The sequence below is a fragment of the Lolium rigidum genome, chromosome 7, assembly GCF_022539505.1.
Source record: "Lolium rigidum isolate FL_2022 chromosome 7, APGP_CSIRO_Lrig_0.1, whole genome shotgun sequence".
Lineage (NCBI taxonomy): Eukaryota > Viridiplantae > Streptophyta > Magnoliopsida > Poales > Poaceae > Lolium > Lolium rigidum.
The window spans coordinates 27308862-27328146 of NC_061514.1; the positions used below are offsets into that span (position 1 = coordinate 27308862).

At 44.2% G+C, this 19285-nt stretch overlaps 1 protein-coding gene across 2 annotated transcripts; it reads left to right on the forward strand.

Annotated features, from left to right (window-relative positions):
• The first annotated feature begins 11235 nt into the window (after positions 1–11235).
• LOC124673987 (protein indeterminate-domain 5, chloroplastic-like) lies at positions 11236–18702 on the forward strand. Of its 2 annotated transcripts, none has more exons than XM_047210029.1 (4): positions 11236–11475; positions 12034–12343; positions 13793–14192; positions 16972–18702. In XM_047210029.1, exons 2-4 carry the CDS (start codon positions 12139–12141, stop codon positions 18182–18184), a joined length of 1818 nt encoding a protein of 605 aa, XP_047065985.1. In that variant the 5' UTR covers positions 11236–11475; positions 12034–12138; the 3' UTR covers positions 18185–18702. The 2 variants fall into 2 exon arrangements, with proteins under 2 accessions (XP_047065985.1, XP_047065986.1); XM_047210030.1 differs by lacking the exon at positions 11236–11475 and adding an exon at positions 11621–11928.
• Positions 18703–19285: the final 583 nt, after the last annotated feature.

The window sequence follows — 19285 nt, forward strand, 5'->3', positions numbered from 1 at the left end:
GAACCATAGTAGGCAACATCAGGGATAGATCCATGATCAGGAACAACAACATTCCCACTTATAAAAGCCCATAGAAATCATAATGAAGCAAATGAACATTTCCTTGTTCATCAAAACATTTTAGAATATGTCACTTTGTAATTGTCCAAAATGATCCGAGGGCTCTAATTAGCAAACCTACATGCCTAATTAGGCAAACTTACAACCAACATACAAATGAGTTAAGTAGCCCAAAAACATAGTCACACATACACTGAAGTCCAAAATAGAGAGGTGGCATAGAATAATTCAAGCACCTGAGTCATTCATGCATGACATTGAGGTGTCAATATCATTGTCACGAGGCCACAATAAATAGCCATGATCCACGAACCCATAGCCTCACAACTCAAAGTCGATCACCAACTAGAAACACACTCTGGGATAGTTAGAGAGAGATCTAAGATAATCCCAAGTTCTTCCTCAACAACTTGGAAGGTTAAGAAAATCTCCGCAAAGGTTAATTTACCAATCGATATTTAGGAATATGAGTATAGTAGATAGAGAGAGATTTTAACTCAATGGATCAAAACCTCTTCTAAGTACCAGTAGAACATGAATATCATGTCTAGATTGCAGGGAAGCATCACTAGCACCTACTAGCACCATTACAGCTTAATCCCATGCACACTCACTAAATGAGGCACCACATGGATTAAACTAAAGAGGCATGCACTTAGGCACAACCCTTAAACAAGAAATAAAACAATAATGCATGAGCTCAAGTATATCACTATAGCTAATCATCATGACATCACCTAATGAAATGAAAACCACTATTAGAACACACTTAAGCAACCAATTGTTCTTCATTGATGAAGAAGAACTCAATAATAATTATCAAATAAGTCTTAAGAAAATAAAAATTAAGCTCGACAGAAGCTAATAAGCTACTCCATTTCTTATGAAACATCTACGGTGATTCAATCGAACCCAACAACCACACTTGTGTCAGTAACACTGACAAAACAGAACCAAAATACAGTTAACACTTAGCAAAAATGTCCAGACAACAATCCTAGAAGCTATCGTGTGCTAAACCTAGCCTAAGACAAATTTGACAACCAGTATGCCTATACCAACTATAGATGAACGATTAACACTTAGCAAACACGTATGAACCCTATAAGCAACTAGGACGTGATCAACAACTAAAAAAATCCTATAATTCGAAGCACGGGCAGTAGAGATTAGAGAGAGCGATAGAGAAGAGTAGAGAGGTGTGTACCATAGTGATAGACGTCACAGGGATCATAGATCAACCACACGACCATTAACGAAGAAGAAGGTGATGAAAACGCGGCGATGACGGCACATGGAGCACCCAAGCGGGCAGCTTGACCTGCGCCTAGTCACTCCGGTAGTGTACTTTAAAGGAATTTTACCCCTAACACAATGGAAGTGTACTTTAAAGGATTTTTTTTACCCATAACGCTGGTGCAAATTAGTTTTAAGAACAAATAAATACTAAATATGCGAAGTAATTTTTTAATTTCATAGACTGTCTAAATCATAGTGAGTCCTTCATTAGTTAAACTTCCGATCAAAAGTTTAATTAAAATCATTATTCTTGAGCTCTTTCTATCAACTGGGCTAATACGAAGCTACTAAGTTAAATAAATTCGACAAAAAGGTTCACCCTATCTTAAAATTTCTTAGTGGGGAAATAAGCACGAGTTTAATCAATAACCATGATAGCTATTTACGATTTTCCATACTTTTCCAATGTTTGTGGACAAACCTCAAAAGAAAACCTTTCAGACTTAAAATATCATTAAAAATCCTAATTAATTTCATACGCCTTCTCAAAATCATCTTTGAATAGAACTACATCTGATTTTTTTTAGCTCTAACTTCATGCAAAGTTTCATGAAGTAAGACTATATCATCTAATATATTTATGTCTTTAAGTTCATATCTTACAAATAGCTTAATTATGTACTGCATAACTATGCTACTAATAACTTTAATGAATATTTTAAACAAAACATTTAAAATACATATATGTTTAAACATACTTCACTCGAGGAAACTTTGCTAGAAGTTCAATGTTGCCATAGTTTAATATAGCCTCTCCAATCCCATTATAATATTCATTAAACATAAAAATAAATCATCACACACAATTTACCAATAGTTTCGATAAAACTAAAATTTTGAACCCATCTGGACGAGGGCCTTGTTATGTTTCATATTGAAAACCACTACTTTGCTTTCTTCCATGGTAAAAGGCTTTTCCAAAATAAATCTGCCTTTATCATCTGATATTGAATCCACCTTTTTTTTAGATAAAAGGGAGTCACCCCCGATTTCATTAAAGAAATCCAGTGTGCTACCAAGTACCACCGCACACCTTACAAACGCAGAAAACACTTAGACATACTACAACAGGTTTTCCATAAGCGACAGTTCTCAACAGACAAAGCAAAAGATAGGAAGTTTTTGGCGAAAAACAAGCTGAAACTAAGAAGAGAAGGCCCCATTGTTGCCAACTTCCACCTCCTCCCATCAGGATCATCTTTTTTGCACCAAGTTGTATCTTCTTTTGTTTGCTTTCCCTTGTTTTTTGTTACCAGTCTTCTTTTCCTTCCTTCTCATTTTATTTTTCCTACATCATCAGCCTCGGCGTCCACAAAATCCAGCTTCTCCTTGACCCAAATACTTCCATCGCAACTCTTTCTAGCACCTTTGCACAGAACTCCAACCTATTTTTAGCGTCCTCCTTCACCTGCAACAAACTCCAGCAGTTAATATAGTAACATATTTTAAGGATCACAACATTAGGTTCGTCAGGCCATTTTTCTCGAAACACGCCAAGTTCCTTGTTTTCCAAATGCTCCAAATTACAGCAGCTATTCCTACAGAAAGGACTTCCTTTTTCTTCCCCCCAAAACCCTTCAACCAATTGGAGATGCAATGATCATCAGATTCAAATTGGAAGTTGAAACCAAAAGTGCAGCTGACCACATTCCAAATGTATCTAGCAAGGGGACATTTGAAAAAGAGATGATTAATAATTCATTACTTCCACAAAATAGGCACTTCTTCTCACATTTACCTCCCCTTTGCAACATCACATCTCTTGTTAGATTGCTTTTTTCAGCATTAATCACAAGAAAGTATTAATTCTAAGGGGTATCTTAACTTTCCACATGAACTTGTAGGGGACCACTTCATTGCATTGCATTGCTAGGTACAAGTATTTAACTGAAAAATTCCCTGAATTTGTTAATTTCCAAATTAACTTGTCAGGTTCATTGTTTAAGTTAACCCTCTCTAGCAGCTTTTTTAATTCATGCCATTGTTCTCTAAGCCCTCCAACTATTGCTCTCCTAAACCTAAGTTCTTCTACACCTGCATCAAAGACTTTCTCTACTGTTACATTTCTGTTCATGGAGACTAAGTATAGTCTTGGGGAGGTTTTTGCTAGATAGGAAGGGCCTATCTACTGATCTTCCCAAAAGCTTGTCCTAGCTCCATCCCCTACTTGAACCCTGTAATGTTGCCAATATAACTTTTTAATCTCCATTAGCCCTTGCAGAAATGTGAGTCCCCATTTTTGGTTTCTGCCTCGCAAAGAGTCTGTTTTTGGAGATATTTTTTCCTAAGGATTTGCTGCCATATTCCATCCTCATTAAATAGCTTCCATAACCACTTAGCTAACAAAGAAATATTAATTTTATCCAAGTCTAAAACCCCCAAACCACCTTGATCTTTTGGCATGCATATTGTTTGCCAATTAACCAAATGATATTTCTTTTTTATCTTCAATCTCATCCCATAGGAAACTATTCCTAATTTTGTCCAATTTTTCTTTCACACCACTAGGTATTCAATAGAAGGAGAGCATTACAAAGGAACACTAGTCAAGGATGAGTTGATCAGGGTAGCTCTCCCTCCCATCGCCAACATTTTCCCTTGCTAAGGTCCTAATTTATTCCTCATTTTCCCTTCAGTAGAATCCCAATCATAGTTTCTCAGTCTTTTCTTGTTAATTGGTACTCCTAGGTATTTCATCGGGAGTAACCCAGATTTACAACTGAAAATCCTCTCAAAATCCCCTTCCCTTTCTAGAGCTCCCCCTTGGTAGTAAATATCACTCTTGTGAAAACTGATTTTCAATCCTGACATTTGTTCAAAACAGAGAACTACTTTCAGATTCCTTGACTGATCCAGGTTATATTCCAGAAGGAGAATGGTATCATCTGCATACTACAAGAAAGAAACACCCCCCTCTGTTAGATCTATGCCTAGTCCAGTCAACAAACCCTCCTCCTATGCTATCTTGACAAGGACTGCAAGAATATCCACAACAAGGACAAAAAGAATGGGGGAAAGTGGATCCCCCTGTCTCAACCCCTGATGTGTGGAGAAGTATGTCCCAATCTCTCAATAAACATTGATTCCCACTTTGCCACTAGTTACTGTTTTCATTATCAACAAGTCTATCCATTTGGATGGTAGCCCTTTTGCTTCCACTGATTGATAAAGGAAAGGCCATTTGACTTTGACAAAGGCTTTCTCAAAATCAATCTTGAAAAGAACCCCAAATTTATTCTTTCTATGTGTGTCATTTAAAATCTCATGTAATATATTCACACCCTCCATTATATATCCCCCATTAATAAAAGTTGTTTCATTCAAAAGAACAATCTTCCAGATCACTTGAATGAGTCTATTGACCAAAACTCTTGTTATAATTTTGAAAGACACATTCAAGAGGCAGATGGGCCTATATTTTTGAATCATGTCTGCAACTTTTCCTTTTGGTACTAGGGTTATTATACCATAGTTCAACCTAGCTATATCTAACTCTCCTTTTTGGAAATCATTCAGCAAGTCAAAAAGATACTGCTTCACTAATTCCCAATTTTTCCGATAGAATTCTGCATTAAAACCATCTGGGTCAGCTGCTTTATTAGCTGCCATTTCAAACACAGCAGTATTCCATGGTGAAATCTTTCATTAAAATATCACAATCATCTTCATTAAGCCTTTCTATTCCTATATTATTAAATCGAATATCGTTTAAATCTGGATTACCAAAGAGTTATTTAGAGAAGTTAGTAATATATCTCTTTTGATTTTCCTGACCTTCTATCAAATCCTCATCCTGATTTAAACTTACAATCAAAGTTTTCCTTCTGCTCCCACTTGCCTTGGAGTGATAGTATGTGGTGTCATTATCCCCCTCCAACAGCTCGTTTTCTTTTGCCCTCTGAATCTATTTAATTTTCTCTTCTTTAATAATTGTCTTCAGTTGAGTCTGTAACATATTTTTAACCTCTATCTTTGTTTGTATTAGACCATATAACTCCCCTTTTTATCAATTTCATCTAGCTGGACAGCTAGAGATCCTCTTTTCTTCCTATATTCCCCTCAATATTTAAATTTCATCCTTTCAAGGTTTTCCTCAAGCAGTCAAATATTTTTTGACATCTGTCAGTGTTCCTATTCCCATAATATGTTTGTTCCATACCCCATTTATAACTTCTTTGAGGTCAGGTCTTAAGAACCAGTAATTTTCAAATATGAAAATAGCCTGAGTCTTGGGCCTGTCCCCTGTCTTGATCAAAATGGGGGTATGATTAGATAATTCACTAGGCATAGTTGTTGTACAAATCGGTGGGAATTTTTCTTCCCAAGATGGTGATACTAAAACCCTATCTAATAATTCATAGTTGGGATCTTCATGATTATTGCACCAAGTGAATTTCCTACCTGAAAGAGATATTTCCATTAATCCACCTTGCTCAATCACAACATTAAACAGGGGACTCCATCTATTGTATCCCCCTGGCTTATTTTTCTCACTTTCTTTCCTGGTCATGTTAAAATCTCTTGTGATCCGTATGGGGTGTGTGGAGCTCCTAATGACATTCACCAGTTCTATTAAGAAGTTGGCTTTGCCATCTTGCTGTGCATCCCCATACACCATCACTAAATTCTAGGTAAAATTGTCTTTCTTTCTTGCAATAAGGAACCTAACAAAATAAACCCCTTTTTGCTTTTCCACCACATCATAAGTTTCTCTATTTACTCCCAGTAAAATCCCCCTAGATTTCCCTCTTGCAGGTATACCATCCCACCAGAACTCATACCCTCCACTTATTTCCTTCAGGAAATTAGTTGGGTATTCCTATCTCACTGGTTCCTGTATACCAACAAAGTCCAATTTGTGATCCCTTATACTCTGTCTGATATAGCTTTTCTTACTCTCTTCCCCTGTACCTCTACTATTCCAAGTGAAGCCACTTATCATTTAAATTCTTTCTTTTTTCCCTTTGTACACTTCATCTTGGTTTTAATGGGAGTTTTACAGTGAAGCTCCTGAGGAGCCACTCTCCCTCCCCCATTCTGTTCTCCCCCACTAATGTATGGGGCAATCATACTATCTGTTAAAATATCACAGTCCCCTTTTGCCATTTTGGCCATATCCAATTGATACTCCAAATTTTTAGGTTCCTCTTCTTTACTCGAAAGATGTTCACCTAGCTTTCTCTTGCTCTACGATCAAGACTAAATTAGTATCAATCATGTCCAGAGTAGTGCCAAGTTCAATCCCTACTTTGCTAGCAATGCCTAAGATACAATAATCAGAAGTGTTAGCAAGAGTAGGTAAAGATGTACTACCTTCTGAAGACTGAAGATTCCTCACCATGGCTCTATTTTTTGCCCTATCCATGATTGGCACATCACTTTTTGGGGACAGTCTGTTGCTAAATCTATTCCCATTAGCCTCCTCTATCTCCTCCAAAATACCCACACCCTTGTGCTTTTTCTTCCCATGATTAGGTGACTTCCCATCATGCGCTATTTTTTGTGTTCATGCTCAAAGATGAGTCGATTCCCCATTCTTATCTTCTTCATCACCGAGATAGGTCCACTCTCCCAATTGTTTCCTAGGTTCTCGGCTTTGTTCTTCCATCTCTTGATCGGGTTCCTTCACATTATCACCAGTTTCCTCTATCAAGCTATTCCTCTCCTTTTCCATTCTTTTGTCAGTTGGCTTCATCAGCTCATTCCTGCCTTGCATCTGATTTGGCTGATGTGATGAGGCTATCCCTTTTTTCTTTACCAGAGCAATTGCATCAAGTTCATTATGTCTTTTTATTTCTTCCTCCCTTTCTTCCAAAGCTTTCCTAGTCTGTTCACTTGCTTGAATGTGGCTCCAGTTATCAGTCCCTTCACTTTCTTTAGTTCTCCGCCTCTTCTCTCTTCTATTTCCCAGCTCCTTTGATAGGGTGTCCTCCATTTCATTAAATTCTTGGATATACTCCTCTTCTGGCCTTAGCCACCCTTCCTCCACCACCTTCTCAACTCTGGAAGTAGTTGTAATAAATCTTCACTTCTTTGTTGTGAGCTTTGCCATGGCGAGGATGTTCTTGTGGTTGACCACTCCAACCAGGATTCTGATGCTTCCATATTTCCTAAAAGTTTCCATGTCTACTTCAATTACTTGTCCAAGCGTTGAGCCCACTTCACAGATCCCCAGATAGTTCTTCAGAGTTTTTGGAACTCTCTTGGCCCTTACCCACACTGTATCAAGTTTACTAGCTGCCAAGTTTTCATCTGACCACTGTTTCACATTTACTTTGATGTGTGCACCTCTTAAAGTGACCCAATCATAGATTGAAAGATTATTTATCCTTGCAGCAGATGGTAAGTTGACCAAGAATCTTCCAAGTTGAAACTTCTTTTGCTTGCCAGGTCCACTTCCATGGGTAGGTTCTTCCCAGACACATTACCAGCAACTCTTCATCCACTTGGAAGTCCACTTCTTTTACTTTAACTATTGCTACAACTTTTCCTTTCTCCTCAGCTCCCGCATTCTCTTTTGCGCGTTCAGCCACAAATCAGCATAAACCAAGCCCTCCAAATCCAACAAGGTTTGCAGTTGGTTTCTTTTGTTTCAACCAGGCACACCTCATGGACAGATACCCTTTGCCACAGTTGACACACTCAATTTCTTCAGTGCAGTCCTTAGAAATGTGTCCCTTTTTTCCCCACTTGTTGCAAAGGAGGTTATCATTCAGTGTAGATTTCCTCCCTGCTAACTCTGTCTTAGAATTTGATCCTATCTGAACCTGTTGTGTTGTTCCTGAAGAAGCAGCTACTATTGTTGCAGAGACAGTTGTTCTTTCATCAGCCACCTTGTTCTGTCCAGTTGAAACTCCTCCCGAACTAGTAGCCACACTCTTCTGCACATAGGCTCTGCTCTGCTCTGACCCTGATACTACTCTATATCACCAACTCTTCCTCCCTGGCTCTAATTGCAGCTGAACTATCATCTGGCTTGTCCATATTGACCTCTGCCTTGGTTGATGAATTGGCCCTGCCCCCACCAAATCTCTGGGTGTTCTGGCATTGATTTCCCCCAAATTTACCAGGACGAGAGAAGGGTGGGCGTTGGAAGTTATTACCTCTGTATCCTCCAAATTGTTGTTGTCTGCTTGGTCCACCTCCTTCTCTTCCATAGTTTCCTCCTCCTCCCATACAATCATATCTCTCCCCCATCTCTCCCGAGTTGCCCGCCGCCGGTGTTGCCCTGGAAACCCTAGCTTCACGCTCCCACCAGCTCCCCAACAAGTTGTCCAAGTGCCCGTGGATAAAGACTCGTTCAGACAGAGAGGTCGTTGTCCTAGCTTTATCCAAGCACGTGGTTTGCTTTTTTCCAGGTTCTGATGGGCTGGACTTGGGCTCAACCAAACTTTCCACAAGCCCACAAGATGGCACAGTTTTAATAGAAACTTTTATTCCTATAAAACATTGCATGTCATCTCATGGCTTCCTCCAAGTCCTTTTATAAGCTTTAGCGCCGAAGTCCCACTGTCGGTGGCCTTAGCGACACCGGCAGCGAGGTCTCTCTATCCCTAAAGCTTTTTTGGCTTTTAGAAAAGGATATAAATTCTATCTAACAGCTTTTACTTTACAAATTTTAAACCAACCATGATCTAATCCCTCTAATAGAGCATCATCAACATGTCCAGCTGAACCATGTTGGAAAGAAGCATCGCTTCTATGTTCTGGGATAGCAGCACTTGTCCCTCTATTAGTGATATTTCTTCTGCCTTTTTGACTAAAAAACCCTCTCTGCCCTCTGATGTTTTTTTGTCATTTGAGCCTCTCTTGTCCATTGCAATGGCAAGGTAGTCACCAAAGCAAATGGGGAGAGTTACATGACAGTTTACATCACACAAATTATCATCCATCTCCCTCTCCTCATCAGAGAAATCCTCAAGGATATGAAAACGATTAGGATTGTTTCTGCGACACATACCTTTCACAGGATCTCCTTGCACCCTTCCTTGAAGGGTTCCTTGAACAGTACCTTCTTCTTCCCTCCTAACAGGCGCCTTGTGATGCGCTTGAACCTTGCTATTATGGAGATGGCAGTCAGTTCCTCCTGCTTCATCGGTGGCAGCCTCCTCTCCGGGTCGTATGAGCTGCTGATGTAAGTTGAGTCTTCTCTCGGAGGTCGAGACCACCCTGTCGGAGTTGGTGGTCCGACGAGGTTCGGACCCAACAGCTCCGAGATCTTTCGGTTTGGCGGTGCAGGCGGTGCCATGATCCCCACCGACGTCACTTCCTTAGTGTTGTCCCCAAATATAGAACCAGTGCAAGCGCCAGGCGACAATGGAGATGCTGAGAAAGTAGATACCTCCAAATCCACCGTGAGCTTTTCGTACACCGAATCAATCTTACGAGCCCATTCATGGAGAATCTCCGCGATTCCCCCAGAGGCAGAACCAGCACTGCTCAGCGGTGACCAAATTCCCCAACCTCGCTGTCTCACGGCATGTCCTCCAGCTCTTCGAGCCCCTGACGCGCCATCTCCCTTATCAGATCGTCTGGATCCTTCAGATCGAGCATCCCTTGCGCCGTCTTGATCTGCTCTTCGATTCCTTGCCCCGATAGCTGCGGCCGCGACCCCTTGGCCATCTGCTCGATGGCCCACGGCGAGGCGAGGCAGATCTGGAGCATCAGCAGCTTCCTCTTCAACTTTATTTGCCGCCGCTCCTCCTCTCTCCTCTTAGCCCTGTCCTCGGCGAGCTTCCTCTCTTCCGCGAACGACATCATCCCTAGCGACCACTTCAACTCCGTCATCTCTGCCTGGATCAGATGTTCCCGCCGGCGAGATCAGAAGGTGCGATGTGGTGGTGGTGGCGGTGGATTTCGAAATCGCCAGGGGAGGGGTCAGGAGAGCGTTGGTCATGAGAGAAATCGTGTGCTTCCAAGTCCCATATTGAATCTACCTGAAAGGAAGCATTTCTGCTTCTTATTCTATCACTAAACCTTGCCCTAAAATAAGCACTAAGAGAATCACAATGTGGAAGTTCTGGCTCACTGGAATCACTTTACTTGTTCCTTGCTGTCACATGTCACAGTATGAACATTACTATCCTTGTTGTTAGAAACCAACGAGATGTCGTAAATCTGCTTGTTTAAATAATGCGAGTGCTTCATTTTGATGGCCTAGTGTGATCTAAAGTAGCTAAATTATGCTAGAAATGTGAATAAATGAAGTAATAGAGTTTGTGCACCGTGGATACATCCACACAACTAAATGCTCCGACGTGAAGTTTGCCTAATTGTATCGTCATAATAATTTTACAATTTCTCCCCACTTACATAGATCAACCTACATATTTTTAATTCAGTTGCCAAACCATTGTGTGTGTGTTTTAGTTTGACGTGTATTTTTCAGCCGATCTAGGACTATGTTCTTTGCAGTAGAATGTGATGCGCATATATGATAAATCTTCGAGGCAATTTCTGTTCCGCAGCCTGACACAAAGATATATATGCGTGCAAACCAACATCACCAACAAAAGGTTAACAATCTAACAGAAGTTAGGTGAATAGTAATCCAAAGCCATGCTTGGTAATGACGTGCTAGGATGACACGAAACCTGAGCACACGCACGTAAACATACACACGCTTGCAGCCGCACATAAACCTCTGAAAAAGACCAAAACTAACCGGAGGGGAAAAGCTTTTGCCGTGTGCGCGCGCGTGTGTGAGATGGCGAGAGGTAAGCCCCACGCAGTCGGTGGACCCAACTCTCAGACGCTTCACGACACCGCTCGGCTGCGTGTGCTTGCCCCCCGGCCGCTCCCCTCTCCCTCCCACCTTGCTCCGAGCTGTATATAAAAACCCATGTTTTATATATTTCCCTGGTGTGCATAGGCCTTTGGAAAGAGCACAGGCGAAAATTCAGAAATTAATTTATAGAGAGAGGGGCATATAAGAGGGTGGAAGGAAAGGAGCAGGGAAGAGATAGAGAGGGAGAGAAAGAAAAGTATGACAAGGAGATGAAAGAAATCAGACAACAACCTTCTTCTTAGCCTTCCTCATCCCCACTTCTATCTCTTCCTTCAGTTGCAGGGAGCAAGGAGGAAGAGCTAGCAGCAGCAGTTGGCAGAGAGAGTGAGGTATCTATCCCATGTTTCTCACCTTCTTCTTCTCCCTTGTTGTGTTCCTTTCCAATTTTATAAAAATATCTGTTTGTGTGTCATATGTGAGTTCTGTGGGTGTGGGTGTTTGCGAGCTTTTGTTCGTATGCTTTTCTTTTTTACTTTGTTTTGAGTGCAACTGTTTGTTTGGATTTCCCTGTCCGCCTTTGTTGTTTTGTTAATCTCGGAAGAGTCCTAAGCGGCCGAGGGGAGCGGCCTTGGAGTTTTTCTCGGCTTCTTGTCGATTTGTTTCTTGTTCCAGATCGATTCCAAGCGCATACATATGAGATAGGAATAGCCATCACTCGCTCAGGGAATTTTGGGGCCTTTCCATCTGCTCCCTCTTCCCTTCTCTCGGCAGCTACTCCTTTCGTCGTCTTCGGTCTCCTCCTTAATTTGCCAAGAATCTTTCAGATCTCCATCTCTCCCATGGTTGTTTGCTCTCTTGCATGTGCTGTGTAGTGCCACTATCTGCTTGCTGCTTCTCTTCTTAATTGCGGCGTCTAACATATGGGAAATATGTTGATCTTCTTTCAGCGAAGGGCAAAGAAGAAGAAGAAAGGAACACTGCCAATCCAAGGAAACCAAAGAGGAGAAGCTTTGTTCTTGTGCTTGGAGTTGGTGTAAGAGGGTATTAAGGCGATGGCATCGAACTCATCGGCAGCAGCGGCGGCGGCCTTCTTCGGGATGAGGGATGGGGACCAGCAAGACCAGATGAAGCCGCTGATAACACAGCACCAGCAGCTGGCAGCGGTGGCACTGCCCGGCGCCGCGCCTGCGGCGTCCAGCCAACACGGCGCACCGCCGGCGGCGGCGCCACCGGCCAAGAAGAAGAGGACTCTACCAGGTAATCAAATCATCGTGGACCCTTTCTTAATATTTCAGTCTTGCATGCTAACTGCGAAATCTTGTCTGGACTGATTGGAGTCTTATCATTTGGTTCCTGACAGTGCAAGCATCTTCCTTCTTCCCTCACATGCGCACTCTTGAGTTTTCTCTCTCCAGTTTTTTTTTAAAATCTTTTTAGTATACTCAGTTACTTAGCTGCATGTTTTCTTCCGTTCTTGCTTCCCCACTGGAGAATTGCATGCTTTTGTAACGGACGTGTGCGTAATTAAGCGACAGCCTGGTCTTGCTAGGCAGTGCTGGATTTTATGAGACGGTTGTCTTTTTTCACCCACTGCTTAATTTCAGTATTTTCCCTGGTTCACTGGATCCGTTCCCCTATCCTTTGGCTCTACTTCAATTCAAAGGCAGAAGCTGTAGACTGTAGCCTGCCTTGAGGAAGAACTTTGGCCTTCAATTTGCTTCTTCTGCTAATCAATACTACTTCATTTAAAGCTGTGTACTCTCTCACCTGGAATTGGAAGGAAGACAATAAATTCAGGTGACGACTGACGAGTAGGAAGTACCTTTTCTCATGGTGCTAGCGTAGACTCCTTGTCGATCTCATGTTCCTCTACGACCTCATGTTTTCATTAGATCAGTCGGCTCCAGAATTCCTCACACCTTTTTCTTTGAGAATTTTCTCTTAGGATAGGATAACCTACTAGTTGGATAGTATATTTCGGATGGAAAATATTAGGTCCCTTTTTTCTGCCAAGATTCCATGTACATGAGCTGTCATCCTCTTCACTGGAGCACATTCAATTCTTTTCCCCAATTATGAGATGCAAGCAGGAGCCATAGGCACAATCCATGACAATTCCTTTGTTCTCTATACCAGTCCTGCAAACTTCTTCCTTGCCCAAAATCTCATGCAAATATTCTCTTCTCCATGGCCTAATTTGTCTCCACTCTCTAGCTCACCACCCCCCCCCCCCCCACGCCGAGAGAGATAATAAGCAACAATATCTTTCTAAAATTAATCTCTGATTTCTACTAGCTACAACAGCATCGGTTTTTGATCATGCACGCCTAGCAGATAAAAAAAATTAATATTACAACAATACAGAAATTCCCCTCTATATAATTAATTAAGACTCTTGTCACATGCAAATTTGTTCTCCATTCTCAGCAACATTAGCTCTACTACCATCCTTTGTCTACTACGATTCCTCCAAGCATGGATCATTAGCCACCACTGCTTAATTTTCAACCTTCTGATCTTCTTATATATTGTGCATAAGTTCATCATTGTACCTTGCTTTTATGAGAGTTGTGATGTAGATGCATGCATAATGGATTCCACATGCATATATAGACGCTGAGAGTGGAATGTAGTCATGCATGAACCACATGAGAGCTAGCTAAATTACTTAGAATGCATTGGTTGATCGATCTGTTGAATTTGCAGACCCAGACGCGGAGGTGATCGCGCTTTCTCCCAAGACGCTGATGGCGACTAACCGGTTCGTGTGCGAGGTGTGCCAGAAGGGTTTCCAGCGCGAGCAGAACCTGCAGCTGCACCGTCGCGGGCACAACCTCCCCTGGAAGCTGAAGCAGAAGAACCCGAACCAGGTGCAGCGGCGTCGCGTGTACCTGTGCCCGGAGGTGACGTGCGTCCACCACGACCCGTCGCGCGCCCTGGGCGACCTCACCGGGATCAAGAAGCACTTCTGCCGCAAGCACGGCGAGAAGAAGTGGAAGTGCGACAAGTGCTCCAAGCGCTACGCCGTGCAGTCCGACTGGAAGGCGCACTCCAAGATCTGCGGCACCCGCGAGTACCGTTGCGACTGCGGCACCCTCTTCTCCAGGTACTGCTGCACTCTCCATTTCTGTATCTATGTCTATATACAAGCTACATTTGTGTATCTATATATGTGCATCGATCAAGGTTGCATGCCTCCTCTCGGTGCTGTCTGTGTGTTGTGTGTGGTCCCTTTTGCTTGTTGGCTTAGGGTTAGGGTTTTGTTTGGGGCTGTGTTGATCGACATTGTTAACTGTTGCTGGAGTTCTTCTCTAGCTCGCCTGAGAAGCAAGAGACGGCCGAGGGTGACGAAGGTGGAGGGTGAATCAGTGATACTGTTCGCACGTGAAACGCTTGGAATATTTTTTTACAAGTCCTTTGGCCATCCTTTCCTTTTCCTGACTAGTTACCTTGGGAAGATGGAACCACAAACAAGGCTCCCTCTAGCCAGACACACGCTACAGACTATGCACATATGTGTGTGTTGTTTCTGCATGCTGTCACACACTGTCCTGTAGACCCGCGTTTCTCCTGGTCCAACTCGTCACCAGCAAACATCGCAGGCTTTCTGTTTTACCCCCCTCTCTCTCTACTGCATCGCCTGGCTGCCATGTCAACAGGCTAAACTTCTCATGTGACTTGGCTGCTGGCCGGCTAGGATGTGGCAGGGCCGTTCGTTGGCCGTGCCAGTGAGCCAGCAGCCCCACACCTTTTTCACGGATACGTCGCAAGTCGCCATGCCATGCACATCGCCTTGCTAGGTGTAGTAGCAAGCGTAACTTCAGCAACGGTTCATTTATTGACGCAATTGGACATGCAAGCATTCATTCAATTCATTCATTCAAGTGGTCACTCCTATCTTTCATACTCTCGGCATAAAATTCCCCAATGGGGAGTTAGCAGCACAAACGGAAACACCAACATGAGTTGCATTCATGAGCCATGGAGAGCTGAGTTTCTTTCACTGTTCATGCAAAGAGACCTTACCTGATCATAACAAAACGCATGCCGAACATTTAATTTCTTCTAAGCGTACTAGTACAAGTTCACAAGATTTTTTTTTCTCAAAATGGGGAATGGAGCCCCGGCCTCCTCATCAACTGATGCACACGACCTGATTTATTCCGGAGTTTGTTAGTCATGTCATTACATCTTAAGGATCACACAAGGTCGATATACAATATCAACCATCTAAAGGTAAACATCCATACATAAGCTAGACATCTCTCAATCTACTAATGTCATCAGCTAGCCTGAATGTAGATATCTCGACCGACCGTCAGTAGACGGTTGCATCCACCATTGATCCTCTCGGAGGAGAATAGACTAAAGTTAGATCCATTACGAAGCCATACGGATAACCTGATTTTTTTTTTTTTGAAAACTAGAGTCTCAAAATAATACTACTATTATTTATACAGTTCATATCGACCAACATAAAGCACAAACACCTATAATAGAGAGAAGCAACATGGTCCATACCCAAGACTGTATTCTTACTTTAAAATATTATTTCTACAAGTTCACAAGTTTATAGAGAAGCAACATGTTCCATACCCTTGTTAAAAAAAACATGGTCCATACCCAAGACTGTTTTTACACATTCAACCGTGTGATTGTACTGCATATACTGTAATTGACACACTTGTTTTCAGTCCCTTGATTTTGGGGTTCACAGGCTGGGGGCTGTCTTGCCGTAGGCATTTTTAAATCTTCACTGGTGCAGGCTTTTGCTTTATCCTGTGTCATGGCGGCCTCGGGAAGCGAGCTTACCAGCTCCACAAAGTTTTCTGCTCTGCTTGCTTACCTTGGTGTGTGTGTTCGTGTGCATGACAATGTCTCTATGCCTTTGTCTCGACGCCTTTCTCCTTTGAAGCTTCCTACTAGTGGGAACCTATGAGAGGCATAGCATGGCAAGCTAGTATGATCGTTCGATCGATCGATAAGATTTCCCCTTTCCGCGCGCCTCTCCTCTTTGATTGACATCGATTTCTGGGATCTTGAGCTAGCTTTTGCTTTGTGGTGCATGGGAGAGGGTGGTGGTGTGGCGTCTCTGCATGCATGGACACCTAACACCTTTGACCCAGAGTACAAGGAGTGTAGGAGTACTACTTTTGGTAGTCATTTGACAGCAATGTATAGTCAAGTGATTGATAGGAGTCAAATCCTATCAAATTACACTGTGGAACAGAGTTACAGAGATAAAACTACACGCACTGCATTTGCTAACACTTTTACTGCCTGTCAAACTTAGCTGGGGCAACACGGGTGGCTGTAGCCTGTAGGTGTGGTGGCTGTAGCGAGAGGGAGACTGGAAATCGCTATTCAGATGTGCATGGGATACTAGCTACAAACACAACATTCAGTGGCACAGTCCGTCTGTCTGACCCAGTTGATGCTGCGCAGCGCTCACATGCCGATTCAGAAAACAATATCTTAGCCCGAGATGCCGCTAGCCACCTCTCCTCCTCGCCTCGGGGTGCGAGCCCCTGGCGTCCAGCGTGTCTCATGCGGTGGACCAGCCTTGCCATGCATCCGTCGTCGCCATGCAGGGTCCTGCTAGCTTTTCAGGCTTCTCAAGCTCTTCTCACATCAACTTTACTGTTCACTTTTACTGCACGTCAATGGCAGCCCATGCAGTACTGCATTGCATGGCATGGCATGGCACGGCATGCAGGCAGCGGCGTCGCGCCAGGTCTGACCTAGATTACAGATCCAGAAGAGAGCAGTGTGTTGTGAACTTGTGATGTGGTGTGAGAGCACATGCAGACTCGTGAGTCGTGACTGCATGGTCTGTACTTGATGTATCGTGTCCGTAACTTTTCTTGCTGTGTCAATGTATGCAGGAGGGACAGCTTCATCACCCACAGGGCCTTCTGCGACGCACTGGCGCAGGAGAGCGCCAGGCTGCCGCCGACAAGCCTCAGCACCCTCACCAGCCACCTCTACGGCGCCACCAACGCCGGCAACATGGCGCTCAGCCTGTCCCAGGTGGGATCCCACCTCAACTCCACCATGCAGCACGACGGCGGCCACCACCACCACCCGTCCCCAGACCTCCTCCGCCTCGGTGGCGGCGGCGGCAGCAGCAGCATCGCCGCGCGGCTCGACCACCTCCTGTCTCCGACAGGCGCGTCCGCGTTCCGCGCGAATCAGCAGCAGCCCCAGCCGGCCTTCTTCCTCAACGCGGCTCCGGGGCAGGACTTCGGTGACGATCAGGGGGGCAACGGACCCCACTCCTTCATGCAGTCAAAGCCCTTCCACGGCCTCATGCAGCTCCCGGACCTTCAGGGCAACGGCGCGGGCGGGCCGGCCCATGGGCTCTTCAACCTGGGCTTCTTTGCCAACAACGGCAATAGCTCCGGGTCAAGCCACGAGCATGCAAGCCAGGGCATGATGAGCAACGATCAGTTCAGCGGCGGAGCTGGTGGAGGCGGCAACGGCTCTGAGGTGTCGGCCGCGGGGATCTTCGGCGGCAACTTTGTTGGTGGGGATCACATGGCGCAGGCTGGGATGTACAACGACCAGGCGGCCATGCTGCCGCAGATGTCTGCCACCGCGCTGCTCCAGAAGGCCGCGCAGATGGGCGCGACCTCCAGCCCCAACGGCGCGGCGTCCATGTTCAGGGGCTTCGCCGGCTCCTCGCCGCAGCTGCGACAGGCGGCACCTCAGCACATGGACCAGAACGAGGCGAACCTCAACGAGCTGATGAACTCTCTGGCTGCTGGTGGCGGCGTTAATGCCGCCGGAATGTTCGGCGGCGCCAACGGTGGCCCCGGCGCGGGGATGTTTGATCCTAGGATGTGTGACATGGACCAGCACGAGGTGAAGTTCAGCCAGGGCGGAGGCGGTGTTGGTGGCAACCCTGCTGCTGGTGGTGGTGGTGGCGGCGGCGGCGGCGGCGACATGACGCGGGACTTCCTCGGCGTGGGCGGAGGCGGCATCGTGCGCGGGATATCGACTCCAAGAGGTGACCACAACCAAAGCAGCAGCGACATGAGCTCCCTGGAGGCCGAGATGAAGTCGGCTTCGTCCTACAACGGGGGCCGGATGGCATGATCGAGAGCTTACACAAGCCGTAAGCTCCCATCATCACAGTGAGTCTAAGACTTGAAGCAACCTGGAATTAGCATGCATGCATATATGAGACTGAGATGAGTAAGGTTAATTAGCGAGTTAGCAACTAAGTTGATCGCATGAGTATGGTCGCATGCATGCATGGGATAAGGCTAGCTAGCTAGCTCTCCATGGGGCCATGAAGACTGGAGTACCGTGAAAGGGAGGCCTCCTCTGAGACTAATTAAGTAATTAGCTAGTGCGAGTGAACGCATGCATGTGATGGCCCTAGCTTGGTCGTCGAGGAGTTGGTGTCAGTGTCGGTCCTGTTGTTTATTTTCCTTCCTTGTAAGTGGATCTTTGCTGGGTTAAGTATAGTTCTGGAGATAGAACCAATAAGGCTATTTTAGTTTTGTAGCTAGCCGAAATGGGATGTTGGGGAGCTGAACTTGCCCCTGAAACTCCTTCTTCTGTTCCTTTTATTACCCTTGTAGCGAAAGAATGCTGCTCTTACAGTGCAATTGATCATGCTAGTTCATACCTATAATACGCATTGGGGGACTTTAGTTTATATGGGGTTTCTATAAATATAGAATGGATAGTGCATAAGGTGGACAGGTTCTGCTGGATTGCAATAGAGGTATTCTATTTATTTTTTACCTAAATTAAGGAGCAGTAACTCCCAAATTCATAGGGGTAGGGTGTGCGTGTGTGCGTGTGTGCGCGTATGTATGAGCGTCTTTGATTGTACTGTGTTTCACAAAAAAAAATAACTCCCAAATTCAGAAACAAAATAGAACTACAGGTTCTAATATTCATGTAACAAAATTTTCATCCTTGTGGTTTCACTCATTCAAAACGAGGTCCCTTTTCTTTGCAATTTTAAGACATCGTTTTTTTTAGTTAGGTGAGAACCAAAATGTCGTTGGATGGTTAGGAGAGCAGTGACAACCCTATCTCACAAGGGATCAAACCCCAGGTTTGACACTTTGTTGTCTCGTAGAGGTGGAATATTCTTTCATTGGAGGCAATACTCCCATCGATAGCAATATATGCATTTGGTGACTTCGTCAATCTCAAGACTAGTTGAATTAGTCTCTTAGA